This window comes from Henckelia pumila, chromosome 2 (genome assembly GCF_033568475.1).
Source record: "Henckelia pumila isolate YLH828 chromosome 2, ASM3356847v2, whole genome shotgun sequence".
NCBI lineage: Eukaryota > Viridiplantae > Streptophyta > Magnoliopsida > Lamiales > Gesneriaceae > Henckelia > Henckelia pumila.
This window is the reverse complement of record NC_133121.1, coordinates 126,035,150-126,052,547: the sequence shown is the minus strand read 5'-3', so window position 1 is coordinate 126,052,547 and position 17,398 is coordinate 126,035,150. Positions and strand designations below refer to the sequence as shown.

General features: G+C 35.6%; 2 protein-coding genes across 3 annotated transcripts; both read left to right on the top strand.

The window, feature by feature from the left end:
• The first annotated feature begins 2,969 nt into the window (after positions 1-2,969).
• LOC140881916 (alpha-(1,4)-fucosyltransferase) lies at positions 2,970-6,191 on the top strand. 2 transcript variants are annotated; one of them, XM_073287595.1, is made up of 3 exons: positions 2,974-3,702; positions 4,797-4,970; positions 5,456-6,191. In XM_073287595.1, exons 1-3 carry the CDS (start codon positions 3,220-3,222, stop codon positions 6,014-6,016), a joined length of 1,218 nt encoding a protein of 405 aa, XP_073143696.1. In that variant the 5' UTR covers positions 2,974-3,219; the 3' UTR covers positions 6,017-6,191. The 2 variants fall into 2 exon arrangements, with proteins under 2 accessions (XP_073143697.1, XP_073143696.1); XM_073287596.1 differs by lacking the exon at positions 4,797-4,970 and having other exon boundaries at positions 2,970-3,702.
• A 929-nt stretch (positions 6,192-7,120) lies between these two features.
• LOC140881130 (serine/threonine-protein kinase-like protein CCR4) lies at positions 7,121-9,822 on the top strand. Its single transcript, XM_073286186.1, has one exon. It carries the CDS (start codon positions 7,209-7,211, stop codon positions 9,546-9,548), a length of 2,340 nt encoding a protein of 779 aa, XP_073142287.1. The 5' UTR covers positions 7,121-7,208; the 3' UTR covers positions 9,549-9,822.
• The last annotated feature ends 7,576 nt before the right edge of the window (positions 9,823-17,398 follow it).

Genomic DNA, 17,398 nt, shown 5'->3' with positions numbered 1-17,398 from the left:
TTTTGTTTCTTTCCAAAAGATGAATCCAAAGTCCTTGACGGAAGTTGTTTTAAGAACAGTACTACACACTTCATGGGTTCCGTATCTTTGTGACTGCAAAGGTGCATCATTTCTCACAAGACTTGAGACAAGTTCTCAGAAGTACTCATAGAATCTTGAAGTTGCACAGATAGAAATAACACTTGAGAGTTCTATGAAATACCCGTGAAACCATGAAGTTGGCCGTATAGAAAAGTGTACCGAACCGAGTGGAACAATTCCATTTATACACACAACTAAATTTGGAGGATTAGTTCTTCAATTAAATCAGCAAGAGATTCGTAAAATGTGTATTCCATGTCTTCGAGTCATTTACTTTTCTACTTGTTTCTTGTGGATTCAACCAAACTACAAGCATGTACGTTATTCTAATAGATGTCCTTCATTTAGCCTCCTCATCTTCGTTGCCTATGTGCTTATAATGTCATGGTGTGGAGCAAGACAATCACCTCGAAATAAAACGATCAAATTTATTATGAATAGTTTTCTTGAATATAATAAATGGTGCAACTTCATGTCTTGCCGAAATGTTTGATATCATCACATGCTCGCCTCGCACCAATCGCAAACTTTTTAATTTGTACATGGATCATAAGTAATTCCTACTTCCTAGCTAGCACTTGATGTTTGATAAAATTGAAGCAAGCCTTCGGAAAGTAGGTTCATCACAAGGAAGAATGATTCTACCACTATTCCCAAACCCATACTCTTCTGCAGCTCTATCAAGAAGTCTCTGAAACATTGGAGTCTTCAAGAAAAACGTTGGAACCTCGAATCTTGTCATTTCACTGCCCACATATACCACAAAATGTCCCTTCGGAGCGATCTTCCTGCGGCCTTCGTCACCTGCAGCTGTTACTACTTCCTTAGGCATTATTGATGGATGATCAGATATATATATGAAATGAAATAACAGGATGGGAGAATATGGATAGCAAGCATGCATATATATATGTCCCAACTACAAGGAAGGGATTCGAAGATATCTATATTTATAGTTGATCAGGTCACACACGTTTGTGTATGATTGTTTGCATGCTATGCTCGGCACATGGTGTCAGTGAATATGATTTGGTTCAGTAATGATTTTGCCATAATTGCATTCATGCATTTTCCTTCTTCTGCATTCATTTTGCAGCAACTGTGAGAATCAGCTAGCAAGCTAGGAGTTCGTGCAGCCCATATCAAATCACCCAAGATAAGATATAAGAAGATTTGAACTATGTGCTACATATTCTCGGGTCTAGAAGACTAGATCTGTCCCTAGGCTTAATCATGTATTACTTCTGGCTTCTTGAAAGAAACATGAAATGGTACGATCCTTTGTGGATAAATTTTATAAACCATAAATATTATTAGAAATAAGTTATCTAATATTTAATTAAGGTCTCAGAGAAAAAAATTACACGAGTTGTTAGCACATGGAATGAATCTGCATGCGATGAAGCAGTTGGCTCCATTCCTGCAGGCTCTGATACTTATCGCATCCATTAAATGATGAATGAAGTGGTTGGTGTAACATGTACCTTCTGCAGATAATGTGATAGTACTTTCGTATGGGGATAACGGGAAATTCTATGCCGCCCTCTGGGGTAGTGCCAGGAGGGCAATCCAACGGCCCCGGGCCATGACACATCACAATGATGTGATGTGCAAAATGGCTTGGGCCATTGGATCTGCCAGATCGGGCACTACCCATGGGGCGGCTAAGAATTCCCCGGGGATAACATGTGTACATGTACGTTAAGGCACCGCTTGACTCGTGTATGAAATGATGCATGATCGATGTGGAATATAAAGACGATATATTAACATACTTAGATAATATAATGATGCATTACACTAATCATTTGTAATACTTGAGCCACACATTGGGTAAACAAAGATGATTAATCCATCAATGTCTTATCATCCACACTAAGATGTGCCCAAGAATAGTTGTGTCTTGTATGAGTATGTCACCTTACAAATTACTATGGATCAAAGAACTTACTTCGTCGCATGGACGAATACATAAAATCTCGTTATTAAAAAAAATTATTCAACGATTATGTCTTTGGAAACCCGTGTATAAGAATTAGTGCTACTATGAGCAGCATTGACTAAATTTTTAAAGAGGGGAATTATTTAGAATCTCAATCTTAATTTTTCAAACCGAAAGGAAGCCAGAGTGTTGTATTATTGGCTATAGATTGCGAAGTTAGCTACTTCGAGCGGGCATGTTGAGCTATTAGAATTTAATGTCCAGAAGATATTGAATTTTTTTTTGGCATTGGCATAGGTCAATAAAGACGATTCTGTGTTATACTTGAAAATATTTACGGTATACATCTTACTTGAAAATAAATACGTGGGATCTCAAAAAATAAATCATGAGTTTTTCTCGGCTTAGCGTAAAATTACCCAGACCAATGTTATGACAATTTGTCTAAATTATAATTTTCTTTTAACAAAATATTAAAATTAATGAACATTCCCATATATAAATCCAATTTATTGGACGTTTCTAATTTTTTGACTCTCTTTCAAAAAAAATAAATTTAAGATTGTTTTCTCTCAGGAAAAGAAAAAGGGAGTGTGTTTGGATGTCTAAATAATGGAATTTGGAATTGGAATTGGATTTGGATTTGGAATTGGATTTGAATTTTAAAATCCATGGAATTGAAATTCCATTTTGTGTTTGGCAAAAAGTTAAAATATATTTTGGAATTTGATATTATAAATTTTGGATAAATGATATTTTATAAAAAATTATAAAAAAAAAACTTAAAATATATAAGTAAAGTATATGAATTTATTATTAAAAATAATTTTATTGCTTTATAAACTCAAATCCCGTGAAATCCGACCAATTTTGAAATTTCAAATTGCCAAACAATAAAACTCTATTTTCAATTCCAAATTTCACCAAATCCTGTGATAAAAAAAAATAGAAAGAAAAAAGGATATCACCCCAAAAATGTATTCAACCTACCTCTGTCAAAAATCCACCCGGCAACTTTGAATTTTAGCTTGTTTCCCGTTCAGTTTGCAGCAGTTTTCGATTGTAAAGACCTCTGATTGTCATTAGAAATATGTAATGTGCAGGAGCAAAATCAAATCTTTTTCCTCTGCCCAATTTTGTTTAAAATGAAGAGACGGAACTGACATAAAGATTTCTTTGATCTACCCTTTGCCACTATGCAATTTAAATCCAAAAGCACCTTGTTGATCATATCCATGTTTGGATTAACGATTCTAATCCTCTTCGTAACAGATTTTCTTGAATTTCCCTCCGCAGAATCCTCAATCCCCTATCCTAAAACCTCATTTTCACTCAACTTTTCAAAATCCAGCGCACCAGAACCCTTCCAAGACCTCCTCAAAGCATTCAAGAATTGGGATTCTCAAGTGGGTTGTGCTCGATTCAGGGGAAAACATGAAGGATTTTCGCGAAATGGGTTGAAGATCTCATCTTTACAGAATGCTGATGGTGAAATCCAGTGCGGTGAGTTGCAGATGAAACATGTCGGTGTTTTGGTCAAAGGGTGGACTTGGATTCCTGATAATATGGACAATTTGTATAGTTGTAGATGTGGGCTGAGCTGCTTATGGACTAAATCTCAAGTTCTTGCTGATAGGCCTGATGCCCTTTTTTTTGAAACTACTACTCCTCCATTGCAGGTAGTTACTTTTTTTCCCAGCTCAATTTGCTCTTCTTTGAAGAATCTGACTTTTAGGGCTTTCCCATATTTTGTTTTATGGTGGAGCGGCGTTGCCTAATTTTTCTAAGAACAGAATTTTCGAATTCGACCCTCTGGATAAATGTGTGATTACGTCCCTGTTTACGTTGTTAAATTTTATCCCTGTGTTTTTTTGTGTTTGTACTTTTATCTTGCTGTCCAAAGAGATGATCACTGAGCAAAATCAACAGCTGCTCAATTTGTTTGATTAATTGCTAAATTAAGATTTTCACTTGGGAGTTTAGATTATGAATCTGAAAGGTAACTTTTTAATGAGGAGTTCTCGAATAGTTATTAAAGTATTGCCCTCCAAAAAATGTGAGCAGGATCATTCACCCAAATAAATAGAAGGTAAACATGATGTTTCCATCAGCACACGCAAGTCTGGTTTTAGTTCTTAACCAGTGTAAATAGCTATTGTGTCTGCTTTCACCAATGTGCATGTGAACACATACAAGGCAAGTCGAACATTGGGTTATGTCTAAACCGAGCTTGTTAATTTTGATCACAATTTTATTGCATCATGGTACTGATTTGAAATCTAAGATTTCTAATGACTATGAAAAAAAAACATATTGTTTTGCACATATCACAATAATGTGAATCTAAAACCATATCAGTTTCAGTTGCAAACCACATGCCATAGTTTCCTCTCATCACCTATGGAGTTCCGTCCATGATGTTACACAGGGTACCGAAGTAGATTGATAGATAAGAAACATTGATATAGTCAGGGAGATTTATTTTGATATTCTTTGGTAAATCAGGTTTTGTTTTGAGCACACTTTTTAAGCTGAATTCTAGAGTGGACAACTTGTTTCCTAATCTTAGGGTTACGATTACTCATTCCTGTAACAGGAATTTGCCTGAGACAATTTTACACATTGTAAATAGCAGAAATATGGCTGCTCTCAAGTAGGGCTGCTATTATCTTCAAGTAGAATGTTCCCGTGACATGCCATTATGCCCTTTAACCAATTAAGCTTTCAATTTAATCGTCCCCTTAAATAAAATTATCTTTCCATTTGATGATAGAGAAGAGTTGGAGATCCTCTACGTGTGTATATGGATCTTGAAGCTGGAAGGAAGAGGTCAGGCTACGAAGACATTTTTATCAGCTACCATGCTAAAGACGATGTTCAGGCAACTTACGCTGGTGGACTTTTTCATAACAACCGCAATTATCATCTGTCTTCCGTCAAGAACAATGCAAGTGTCCTCGATGATCAAACATATACCCTCACCTACTTGTTTGTATCTTTTCATATGTTACTTCTTAGTTTTGTACGCCCGTGCGGGAGCCAGTTGACCTCGAGTAGCATCATACTTGAGCTTGATTCAAAAGAAACTTAAATATTTGAACTCATGTTCTGCTCAAGTAATTTCCAGTTACTCGAGCTCAACAAGCTCCGGATCTGAGCTCGAGCTTGAAGGGTATTTGAATTTTATACATTTCAAATCAAGGATAAAATGATAACTAAATAATATTTGAAAATTAAGAATAATAATTAAAAAAAATTTATTACTCAAGTTTGAGATGTTAAAGCTCTAAGCTGAGTTGAGGCTGTACCCGAAATACTCCGGCTTGAGTCGAGCTTTGACTGGCAGTCTGGCTCACTTTCACACTTACTTTTACATGATGGTGAGAACTATTTTCCTTAACGCTGAAAGTGATGATGAATTTTGTATTCCAGGATACTCTCGTCTATTGGTCTTCATCACGGTGTCTACCTCAGAGGAACGAACTTGCTAAAAAGCTACTCAGCCTGCTGCCTCACCACTCATTCGGCAAGTGCTTGAACAGTGTTGGAGGTCTCGATATGGCACTATCTCTCTATCCCAAGTGCATGAGAGACGCTAAAGAAGCACCTAAATGGTGGGATCATCTGCACTGTGCCATGTCCCACTACAAGTTCGTCCTTGCAATCGAGAACACCATGACCGAGAGTTATGTGACTGAGAAACTCTTTTACGCTCTGGATTCCGGGGCCGTTCCCATATACTTTGGTGCTCCAGACGTTTGGAACTTTGTACCTCCTCATTCCATAATAGATGGCACACAATTCAGTTCAATGGATGAACTGGCTAATTACATCAAGTCCCTGGCTAATGATCCTGTAGCTTATGCAGAGTATCATGCATGGAGAAGATGTGGGGTATTAGGAAACTATGGGAAAACCCGCGCAGCGAGCATAGACACGTTGCCGTGCAGGTTATGTGAGGCTGTGAGCAGGAAAAATGGTAGAAATGCATAACATTTTTAAAACAGGGCAGATTTTTTTGGCTGTCCTGTGCCAAAGATGTGTCTATAAATTAATTTGGTGAATATTCTTTATGCTTCTCCTTATTATAATGGCCTGGAAACTAATCATACGTAGATTCAAGAATTTCGATTCGACGGGCATAAGCTGGTATATGTTAAACAGCAAAATTTATATCCATGGAAACCATGTACTAAATTGAATGTTCTTTTTGTTTGAACTCATGTAGTTCACAAAAAATGTTGAGTTTGATCGATAAATTTTGGGGCTCTCATTTACAAAACTGAGCAAATATTTCTCACATAGGAGTTCTGACTTAACAAAAGTTTATACAACAGGCTTTGTCACACTTCACTGACACAATTATTCCATACGTTTTTGTTATTCAGATCAAAATTTAGAAAGAGTAAAAAATGGCCAAAAATAAAAATAAAAATAAAAAAACTCATAGTCTCATCGTTTCCCTTGAATTTAAAACTTGTACCTACTAAAAAAAACATGCATTTCAACTATACCTACGATTACTTATGATCCCCGCAACATTATACATAAGTACCAAGACTGTCAAATTTCACTGCATCATGTATCAACTGGCAAAAATTCTAGTCAAGATACTCCGAGATTAAATGACTTGTTGCTTGGGGCAGAGTCTATTGCATTCGAACAAAAAATAATGTCATACTTTGAGTTGAATTTGAATCCCAGTTTGAATTTTATAAATAACATAAATTCCAGCAGTATCCCACTTTTTTCCCTTTCTAATCTTTTACAGCAAACGTCATTCCCGACCTTTAATTTTTGGAGTGCTTTGTTTCATCTAACATGTAAACGCAATTTAATTTGTAATTATAATGACGCATATAAAACATAACTATTTATACATATATATTCCACGTTTACGACTTTCCTTATAAATTTATGTCATATTAAATAAATAATACTTATACTACTTGTTTGACCACGCGCCACCCTTTTGGTTCCATGGGGGCGGGACCGAGTCTGGAGTCCTCCTTAGTTACAACCTCGAACGCGTGATTTCGTTTTCTTTGATATTTCCTCGCATTCTTCGTAAATATAAGAACGCGCCATAATGATAATCAAGAACTAGCAGCTTTCCTTTCGGAATCCCTTTCACCTCTCCATTCTTGTGCACCACCATGAGAAAACTTTCTTGCAGATCATTTCTATGGCAATTCTTTCATTAAAGTTTTTGTTCCATTGTTCCCTCCTTCTGTCCCTTCTTTTTGGTTTCTTTCCGCCGTTCATTCACTCGCTTTCCACCGTTGCAATATCTGAAACTGGGAACCAAACATTAGTATGTGCCATAGCACACGGGGAATCGTCTTCTTTCATTAACTGCACCACTTCTCCTCGGAGGGGTCGAATTGTACTCGATCCTGCCTTGAGATCAGTTTCTGGGATTGTCGGTGGGAATGGTTTTCTTTGTGGTTTAAGTTCATTCCACTCTTCAACCACCTCGGTCATGGTGTGCTGGAGATTTTCAGATATAGGTAGCAGCATGACGAGTAAAAGGGTTTACAGGGGTCCAGTTTTGACAAATTTGGACTCTGGAAACTCCAAAATTTGTGGGTTGCTCAATGGTTCGAACGCGCTTCAGTGTTGGCAATGGCAGGGTTTCAATTACAATTATACGGCTTTGGCTTCAAATCTTGCTGTTGGGGATGATTTTGTGTGTGGTTTGTCGAGCTCAGGACAAGTTCAATGTTTAGGAAATGATGCTAATTATGTCACTAATCATGTTCCTATGGGAAATTTTAGCTTTCTTGCTGCTGGCTTTCGACATGCCTGTGCCGTTTCTCTTAACGGTAGCTTGGAATGCTGGGGGAATGTGGTGGGGGAGAAGCCTAGAGGCGAGTTCACAGCACTTGCATTGGGGGAGAATCGGGGTTGTGCGTTAAGGTCCAACAAAACTGTGAGTTGCTGGGGAGAAAATGGATATAACATGCCTGAATCATTGAGGAATGAATTCTTTATTTCTCTAGAGGCAAAGCAGACCATTTTTTGTGGTGTCAGGATGTCAGACTACTCCCTGCTTTGCTGGGGTAACGAAGATTTTGATTCGAATCCCTTGGTGTTCAATGATATGGTTCCAGGTCCTTGCAGAGCTAGCAATCAGTGTTCTTGTGGCCCTTTGCCTAATTATGAAGAATATTGTGACCAAGGACTAATGATTTGTCAACTTTGTTCACCTTCAGTTGGGCTGTGGCCTCCGTTGCCAGAGACACCACCACCATCACCATCCTTGGTGGTTGAAAAGAGCGGAAAATGGAACGCGAAAATGGTGGCCCTGATGGTGTTCGGTTGCGTCGGATCCTTCTCACTGTTGTTAGCTCTGTGTTCCTTTCTGTTCTTCAGATATTGTAGAGACAGAGGAAGTAGCAGGATTCATGACTCGGGACGTTTAGAAGAGGGCGGCTCAGTTCCACCGAGCGGCCAAATTGCGCGGTCTCAGCCGGTTGCACCGGTCTTAGAAAAGCGCCTCAGCCAGATGATCAGCTTGGGAAATGGGGGTCAGTTGGAGGAGTTTCCCTTACATGTTATACTTAAAGTGACTGAATATTTCTCCGAGGATCACAAGATTGGCAGTGGTAGTTTTGGATCGGTCTACCGCGCTACATTGGAAGATGGGCGGGAAGTGGCCATCAAGAGAGCCGAAACGTCCGCCTCTTCGTCATATGCCGGTGGTGCAACCAGGCGAAGCATAGAGGACAAGGACAGTGCATTCCTGAACGAGCTCGAGTTTTTGTCACGCGTAAATCACAAAAATCTTGTTCGGTTGTTGGGATACTGCGAAGAAGGTGACGAGCTTGTCCTAGTGTACGAGTACATGAGCAACTACAGCCTTCATAATCATCTCCACAAGCTCCAATCTTCCCCTCTAACATCATGGCCGAAACGAATCAAGGTAGCCCTTGATGCTGCTAGAGGACTCGAGTACCTCCATGAGTTCGCAGTGCCACGCCTCATACACCGCGACATCAAGTCCTCAAACATACTAATAAACGCCACTTGGACTGCCAAGGTTTCGGATTTCGGACTTTCATTGATGGGGCCACAAGATGATGAGTCGCACCTCTTGCTACGTGCTGCGGGAACTATGGGGTACATGGACCCCGAGTACTACAGATTGGAAGTTTTGACTAGTAAGAGTGACGTTTATAGTTTTGGTGTCGTCCTGCTGGAAGTTTTATCAGGGCGCAAGGCGATTCACAAGAATGAAAATGGGGTGCCTAGAAATGTGGTGGATTATGCGGTTCCATACATAATACATGATGAAATTCACAGGATTTTGGACTCGAGGGTGCCGGCACCAACCCCATTCGAGATAGAGGCGGTGGCCTACGTTGGATACTTGGCAGCGGATTGTGTGATGCCAGAGGGTCGTGACAGGCCGACGATGACTGAAGTTGTAAATAGCTTGGAGAGAGCCTTGGAAGCCTGTTTGGCTCCACCGTTGCTGTCACGATCCACCACGAGATCGTCGATAGAAACTAGTCGGAGTTAGCCTGTTGCATCATTCAAATGTGTACATTTACTGTGAATGGAGATAGAAATTAGAAACACAAATTTTTTTAAAGATAAATGTCTAGTTTCTTTTCTAAAAATTCTTCGTTGAATTGTCCTCAATCATTAAGCATACAATGTGATATTATACACGCGATTTCCCATGAGTTTAAGCTTTTGGTATTAGTGATTCTTATAAAAGGAGGGCAAATGTTCAAGATTTCTGAAACACATGTTTTTTTTTTTTTTTGGTTGTTGTTGTTGTTCATTTAGGTCTTGCATGCATCTATACGTATGAGTTGGAGTAATTGACGAGTGATCCCAACTGTTGACCAACGAAACAATGAAATGCGTAGTGTACAGCTCATTCCATACCAAGATTTATTTAGTTAGAAACGAAGAATCAGTCAGTCAAATCACCAAGCATTATAATTTGACTTTTTCTTGTATTATTAATCAAATGAGAGTTGGACTGTGATACCGAATTAAAATACCGACTTTTCGGAATATCGTACCGAATGTTTTTTGATATATAGACATTTTTTTGGTATATATAATTTTTTTCGATATCTGTACGGTATTATTATGGATTTTTTCCATACCAAAATTTTAAATTTTCGATACGGTACTGGTATGAATTTTTTTCATATAAATATTTTAGATACAGTATTCCGAAAACCTACCCTTGCAAATCCACATACAATTTATTTATTTATTATTACTTTTGTTTCTTAATTATATTTATTTTTTCATCATTAGTGAATTGTATTTGACTTTGGAAGAAGTCAAGGGAGAGATTCAGTCTCGATTACAGTTGTCTTTTGAGTTACACTCACGGGTGAAGGTGACATGCAAACGTGAAAAGCGAACACGCTTGAAATTGAAAAAGTCTCGCCCATACAAAATAGGAACATGATATCATCATAACTATAACTATACAATAAGACACTCTCAAAAAAAAAAAAAAAAACTATACAATAAGAAAATATATATATATATATCATAACTATATAATAAGAATTCTCTCAAAAAAAAAACTATATAATAAGAATATATATATATATATATGTATGATTGCACTCCTCTCATAACGGCTAAGTAGATTAGTATATTAAATTTAATATGATATGCGCATGAAAGGTACCCATTCTCGATTGCAGAGACGATCAGGTACCGTTTGGTTTGATAGATAAGATAAATAATATAGAAATTAGTAATATAATATAATAAATAAGAAATAAGAAATGATAATTAAAATATTATTTGATTTGATTGATATATTATAGTTTGTTTGATTTGATTGATTAAATTTTATATAAAATGATAAATTTACAATTTTGTCCTTTAATAATTAAAAAATATGAATAATATTATTTATAAAGAGTAATTTAAATTCAATGATTTGATTGATGTAAAATAATTAATTAATAATTTGATTGATATATGATAAATAATTAGTAAATGAATAATAATATGGCAAAAAGAACGTGAGACTCTTAGTACTATGCCTTAGTCCACCTCAAGCAGACGATTGACCCAATTATGGACAGTCCAACCGTATTATGCCTTGGTCCACCTCAAACAGACGGGTGGCCGAATTATGAGCAGTCCAACACATACAGTAACTCACCCCAAAAGCTAGCTCAAGGGGGAAATTTTATCTCTGTCTATATATTAAAATCCTAGACTATTTATCCAATCGATGTGGACCAAACTAACATACCAACACACCCTCTCACGCTCAAGAATGAAACGACTGGAGCGTGGAGACATTAACGGATGACTCAACTATGGGACGAGTGACCCAATTATGGGCAGTCCAATAAATAACAGATGATCTAGGCTCTGATACCATGTTAAGAAATAGTTTTGGACCTAACTCAACCCAAAAACTAGCTCAAGTCTCAAAGAGGTTGTCTTTGTCTATACTAAGAGCTCCCATGATATTTATTCAACCGATGTAGGATACAAATTAACACACCATCATATCTATATGATCAAACCCATCTCAATAAAATTTGATTTATATTTATTCTTTAGTTTGAGACCGCAACCTCCCATTTTATTTTTTTTTTTATTGAGAGAATAAGATTAGCAACCCGACTTTATCGGGTTTTATCACCAAATGTTAAAAGTTCATGTTTTTAATTTATTTTATTTTTTTTCGAGAAAATAATTTTATTTTATTTTATAATTATAATTATAATTTTATTTTCGTTAATTTATTATATTATGATTTAGTTGCGTCGTAGCAGAATAATTCCATATTGTACGCGGCACGAACAACGGAGATCAAGCAAAATCACTGCCCATAACGACGTCATTTCCCCCAAATCAAATAGGTCACCAACATGGCCAGCGCCACCGCAACTGCCACCACAAGCACCACCACAACCGTAACCCTAGAACCACCGTCGTCCTCAAATCAGCAGGAACATCCTTCGGTTCTGGTGTTGAAATTGAAATGCCCTAAAAAGAAGGTGTCTTGGAAAGAGGGAACGGTTGACAATGAGTTTATGAACAAGAAAAGCTCTAAAAAATGCTGCATCTTCCATAAAGAAAAGCCTTTTGATGAGGACGACTCTGATTCTGAGGGCGACTGCGATCATGATCATGGTGGAAATGAAGTTGATAGGAACAAACACGTAGACGAACTGTTCCCACGAGCAACGGGTCGTTAATTGATTGGTGTTTCTTGTTGATTCGGAATCTGTAAGTGTATTTTTCGAGATGGTAATGCTCAAAATGTAAACATTGCAATCGAGTTAAATTTCTTTCAACCGGGAAAGATGGTGCTTTTTATGATATATATATCGCATCTTCTGAATTTCGTTCATGTAGCTTGAACTAATTATTGCTCATAAGCATTTTGCACTTTGTATTAATTTCTGCTGTGAATATTGGCTAGAGGTGATTACATATTGATGTTTGCCGACATGATCACTTTAACCTTTCTGCCGTGAATTCTGTCTTAAAATGATGGTCGCTTTTTTTTCTCGAATACATTGGGGTGGGTACTGGCCACTGGGGAGCATGAACATTTTCTAAATAAGAAATCTTGATATTGTACCGCTATCTCATTTAATTGCAACTTTCTGTAGGTTTGAGCAACAGTTGAGAAAGTTTAATCTCTATCTAGTTCACACGGTGCTTCAGAGTTTTAGCATTTGCACCTTGAATAGCATTAAGCTTGGAAGGAAATCAATCAATAATTACTTGAACGATACGTGTGAGGTTTAGCATGAATATTTGAAAGTCGTTCCTAGATGTCAGCTATTTGAACATTGTGCCTATCATCCTACTTAAGTTGGCAAATGCTAATACTAGCTATTTTTATCACGGTATCTGCAGAACAGCACCAGGTGCTAGAATTTGAAGAGTTATCTTGATGTTTATTGTATAGATGGGTGGTAGATCATACGATTTCACGATTATTATACTTGTTTTGTTCAAGAGTCTTCTTGATTTATTATTACTTGGATCAGAACGTCTTTGAAAATGATGTTGTTTCTGCATCACCTGTAATTTTTGTGACTGCTTGAATTTTCTTTATTGACTCACGCGTAGATGCTTGTTTATGCAGATTATGGATAATCTTTCCACATTGATGTACTCTTTGGAGCTATTTTTCATATTTTGCAAGTGTTCAACTGTTGGATCCAAGATAGGTTCCCGATTTTTTTGTACTGTGGCCTCGACATTTTTATCAGTGCTACATTTCGTTCGAGCTCCTGTAGGAGATGGAACAGATCGTCTATATATTGTTCATAGGAATACATAAATAGTTGCAAGACGCACTTCTCTGCTCTCACTGCTCAGTGTTCTCCTTGTAGAAAATACTGGTTCGATGGACCAAATAATTGAGTTAAACTTTGTGAAAGACTTCTTTAAAAAATTTAATACTCAATATCTGATTGATAAGGTGGCTTCCTCCCTGTCCACAAATATTTACATGATTTTCATAAATCAGAAAAATCTAATTGTATATCGACAGCTTCTACAAATCAATTTGCCTATATTTATCTATTGCAAACCAAGACAGGAGACCATAATTTATCAGCATATGTATGTGTTATATGCTCGGGAAATCCAAAGCAGATACTTAGATCTTGGAAGAAACAGAACACATGATTTCTTTGTTAAAAAAACACAGATTTCCAAATAATCGCATCCTTATATATTTGTTTCATAAACGGGTAGCATAAGCTATCCATATAAAGATATTATAGCAAGATTTTCAAGGACGCACAATGATATTATATATAGCATGAGATGGTTAATGATGATATCCTTTCACTATGTTTGGTAGAATGAATTTGGAGGCTATTTGTAATTGCAAATACTATTTTAGTGTTCGGCAAAAAATAAAATTTCAAAATAGAATTGATATTTCATTGTATTAAATTAAATACTTACAAAATTGATTGGCTTTTTATAGGATTTGAGTTTTAAACACAATAAATTATTTTGAACATTAAATTTATGTAACTTACTCATAAATTTCAAGTCTTTCTTTGAAAATTTTACAAAATGTCATTTATTTGAAATCTATAGTATTAATTCACATTATTGTATTTTAAATTCTTGTCAAACACTAAAATATAATTTTAGTTAGGCACATACAGGACCACTCATGGTCCAATTTTTTTTTTTTAATTTATATGTTATTTTCGATCCAAAATTTTTTAAAAACCGAATATACATATATATTGCTCTGTTCCAATTTGCGGATCTCATCAGTTGAAGGGTAGATTTCTTCTCGAATTTTTTTCCTGCCTTGTTAAATTACTTGTTTCCTGTTTCAGTTTGATACACGTTCCAAAATTACTTTTTTTTTGGGGGCATCATGGTTTTCTTGTATCAACTTCGTTCATATCAATTGTTAATTTAGGAGTTTGGAGAGTAATGTTTTCATTTGGTCGTGAATTTGATTTTTGAAGTATGAAAGTTGTCTTGTTCATAGCGGCTTAATTTGGTTCAATAACAATAATTGAAGAGGAAAGATGAGGCGGGCAGTATTTGGAAATATATTTCTTGTGTTTGTCAGTAGCTAAGTATTTTATATAACGATGATGGGGAAAAGATTGGATTTTTGTTAGATTTAGTAGGTGAAATATGTTGGTTTAGGTTTAAGTTACACTGACAGAGGGTGTGGGCAAGTATTTGAATTTGCTGTAACCCCCAACTGTATAAGACGAGTTTTTCCAGCATGCTTATGCCCTCTCTCACATGCACTCTGATAAATTTTCCATTGAGTCATCCATCCTAAAATTGCCCCAAGTCAAGCACGCTTAACTTTGAAGTTTTTATATGATGAGCTCCTGAAAAGAAGATACACCTTCTTGATATGAGTAGTATCGGTTCATTCATGTCTCCCTCTGCCTAGAAGCCTACCAGAAGCCGCTCATTGTCTGTGCAACCTGTTGGCACCGGCGATCACTCTCCGCCTCCTCAGCCCCAGGCGTCACATGCCCACCAGTTGTATGGCATAGACATCAACAGTGTCATCAGAAATTACATAGTTAAACTTATTTCTAAAAGAACACTAAGCCTAAAATAAACAAAATTTATAATAAAATAAATAGAATCAATATTCTACATCTCCATAAAGAACTAAATCCAACAACTAAATTATTCCAACTTTCAAGAAAAACAAAATAATTATACGGAATTTAAAATAAAATGTTCCAACTAAACCCAGAATAAAATAATAACAATTCGATCCCAATTAATCTTTAAAAATATATATATATATATATGACCACATTTTTATAAAGCGATCAAAAGTATTCACCAATTTAAAAATCTCAAATATATTGAAATCAAATATTTGGCTTAACTCCCAGATTGGATCACGAGTTTCTGGTTTAACTTCCCAGAATAGATCATAATGTTTGACTTAACTTATGTCTGGCTTAAGTGATTAACTTCTCAGACTGGATCATATATGTCTGGATTAACTCCCCAGACTGGATCATATATATCTAGCTTAACTCCCCAGATTGGATCATAGGTGTCTAGATTAATCCTACTAGACAAGGTCATAGGTAAGATCAACTCAACCAAATAATTGTAGAAAATTATTACACCACAATAGGACATAGAATATATTTGTATATAATAGAACGTGAGGATAAATAATATAAAGAATATCAAGAGAACACGTGTTCCCCTTACTATCTTCTACAAATGAATTTAAGGTTGATTGTAAGAGGGTTTGAATCATTTCAGATGACACTTCAAATTCACGTTCCTTTGGGTGAGAGCGAGAGAGAACAATGTTTGAAAGATGATTATAATTGTAACGTAATCAGATCCCCAAAGTGCTAGAAGAATTGAGTTTTAAATACCTAGTAGGGATATGTGCCGGGGTGGTACTTGGACTTGAGGGCGTGATCCTCACATTTGCTCTCTTTTTAAACTTAATTAATGTGCCAGCCATTGGTTATCAATGACATGAGAAATTAGTTTCTTGATAATTGAGAGTCAATATTTGGTGTTTAAAAGAAATCCTTTATTGGAATAAAAATGGGTGTAAATTTCCTTCATTTATCGCTTCTATTCGATAGCATGTTTAAGAAATTCCGCTTCTTTAATTTTTGGGAATGTAGTTTCTGAATGAGTTATGTTTTCTTTCACAATTTGAAATTTTTCTCATTAGATAACTTTTAGTGGATCATATATATTTTCATATCTCAGCACATTGTTTTTTTGTTAAAAAAAAGTTTAATATGCGAAAAACAAACTGAACAATGTCTATTCGGGATCTTTGTATCTTTTAGTTAGGAAATGTTTACTTTAATCATCAACATTAAATGATTGATTTTAGAGATATTCATTTTATTTAAATTTCATTAGTTTCTTACAATGGAGACACAAAATATTACATTGTCGAAGTATTGTTAAATGTTTTTTAAGCTTACGAATTCAATAGAAAAATTATTGAAGATCATGTTAGTAAGCATCTTTTGAGACTGCAATAAACAGATAGATATTTCACTCGTTATGTTAATTGCTATGTATTATTTTGTTTTTCGTTAAAAAATTATAGCACGTGTGGATTTGTAATTCTAGCTCCTCCGTTGTATTCCATAGATGCATTCAAAGATGATGATTTATCTTCATAAGTAGGGTCATTCTCTGTGTATTTCACAAAAAATATAATAAAATTTTTCAATATGATAATGATATGAAAAGAACGATTTAACCTAAGGCGTTGGTGGACTTTAACAAGAAATTTTTTTAAATGAAAATTTTCTCGTGTATTATTAGTTTTCATTGAATAAATTTTGTTTTATCTCCATACTCGATAATTGCGGGTAGAGGTGAGCATTCCATTAATTCGATCAAAAATCGAATCGAATTAACCAAAGTTTTTTTAGGTTAACTGAACCGAGTTTATGCTAAAACCGATTTAACCGAATAAAAATCGATTAATTCGGTCTATATTTTTATTATAATAAAATACATTAAGCTTAAAAAATATAAAATAAAAAAAATTAAGATTAAATATAAGCACATTAAACAAAATATTATAAATTATATGTAAAACCTAATAAAAAAAATTCAAAATTTAATTATTTAAAATTCGGATAACCGAATTTTTCTATGAAAACCGAATTAATTGATTCAACCGAAATTTTCAAACACTAAAATCGAATTTCTAAATTAACTGAACCAAAATTTCAAATTCACTCGGTTTGATCGGTTAATTCGATTTAACCGATAAAATGCTCACCTCTAACTGCGCCAAACTACTTATACCCGAAACACTATTTCTATCCTCTTTCTTGAAATATAAATAGGAACAGAACAACACACTAAATTCTAAATACCTAATGATCCTATTAC

Excerpts from the sequence above, each read along its gene's own strand:
- LOC140881130 (XM_073286186.1), top strand. The coding sequence starts at position 7,209 with ATGGCAATTCTTTCATTAAAGTTTTTGTTCCATTGTTCCCTCCTTCTG.
- LOC140881916 (XM_073287595.1), top strand. The coding sequence starts at position 3,220 with ATGCAATTTAAATCCAAAAGCACCTTGTTGATCATATCCATGTTTGGA. Across the intron at positions 3,703-4,796 it reads CTACTACTCCTCCATTGCAG|AGAAGAGTTGGAGATCCTCT; the intron begins GTAGTTACTTTT and ends ATTTGATGATAG. Across the intron at positions 4,971-5,455 it reads TGTCTTCCGTCAAGAACAAT|GATACTCTCGTCTATTGGTC; the intron begins GCAAGTGTCCTC and ends TTTGTATTCCAG.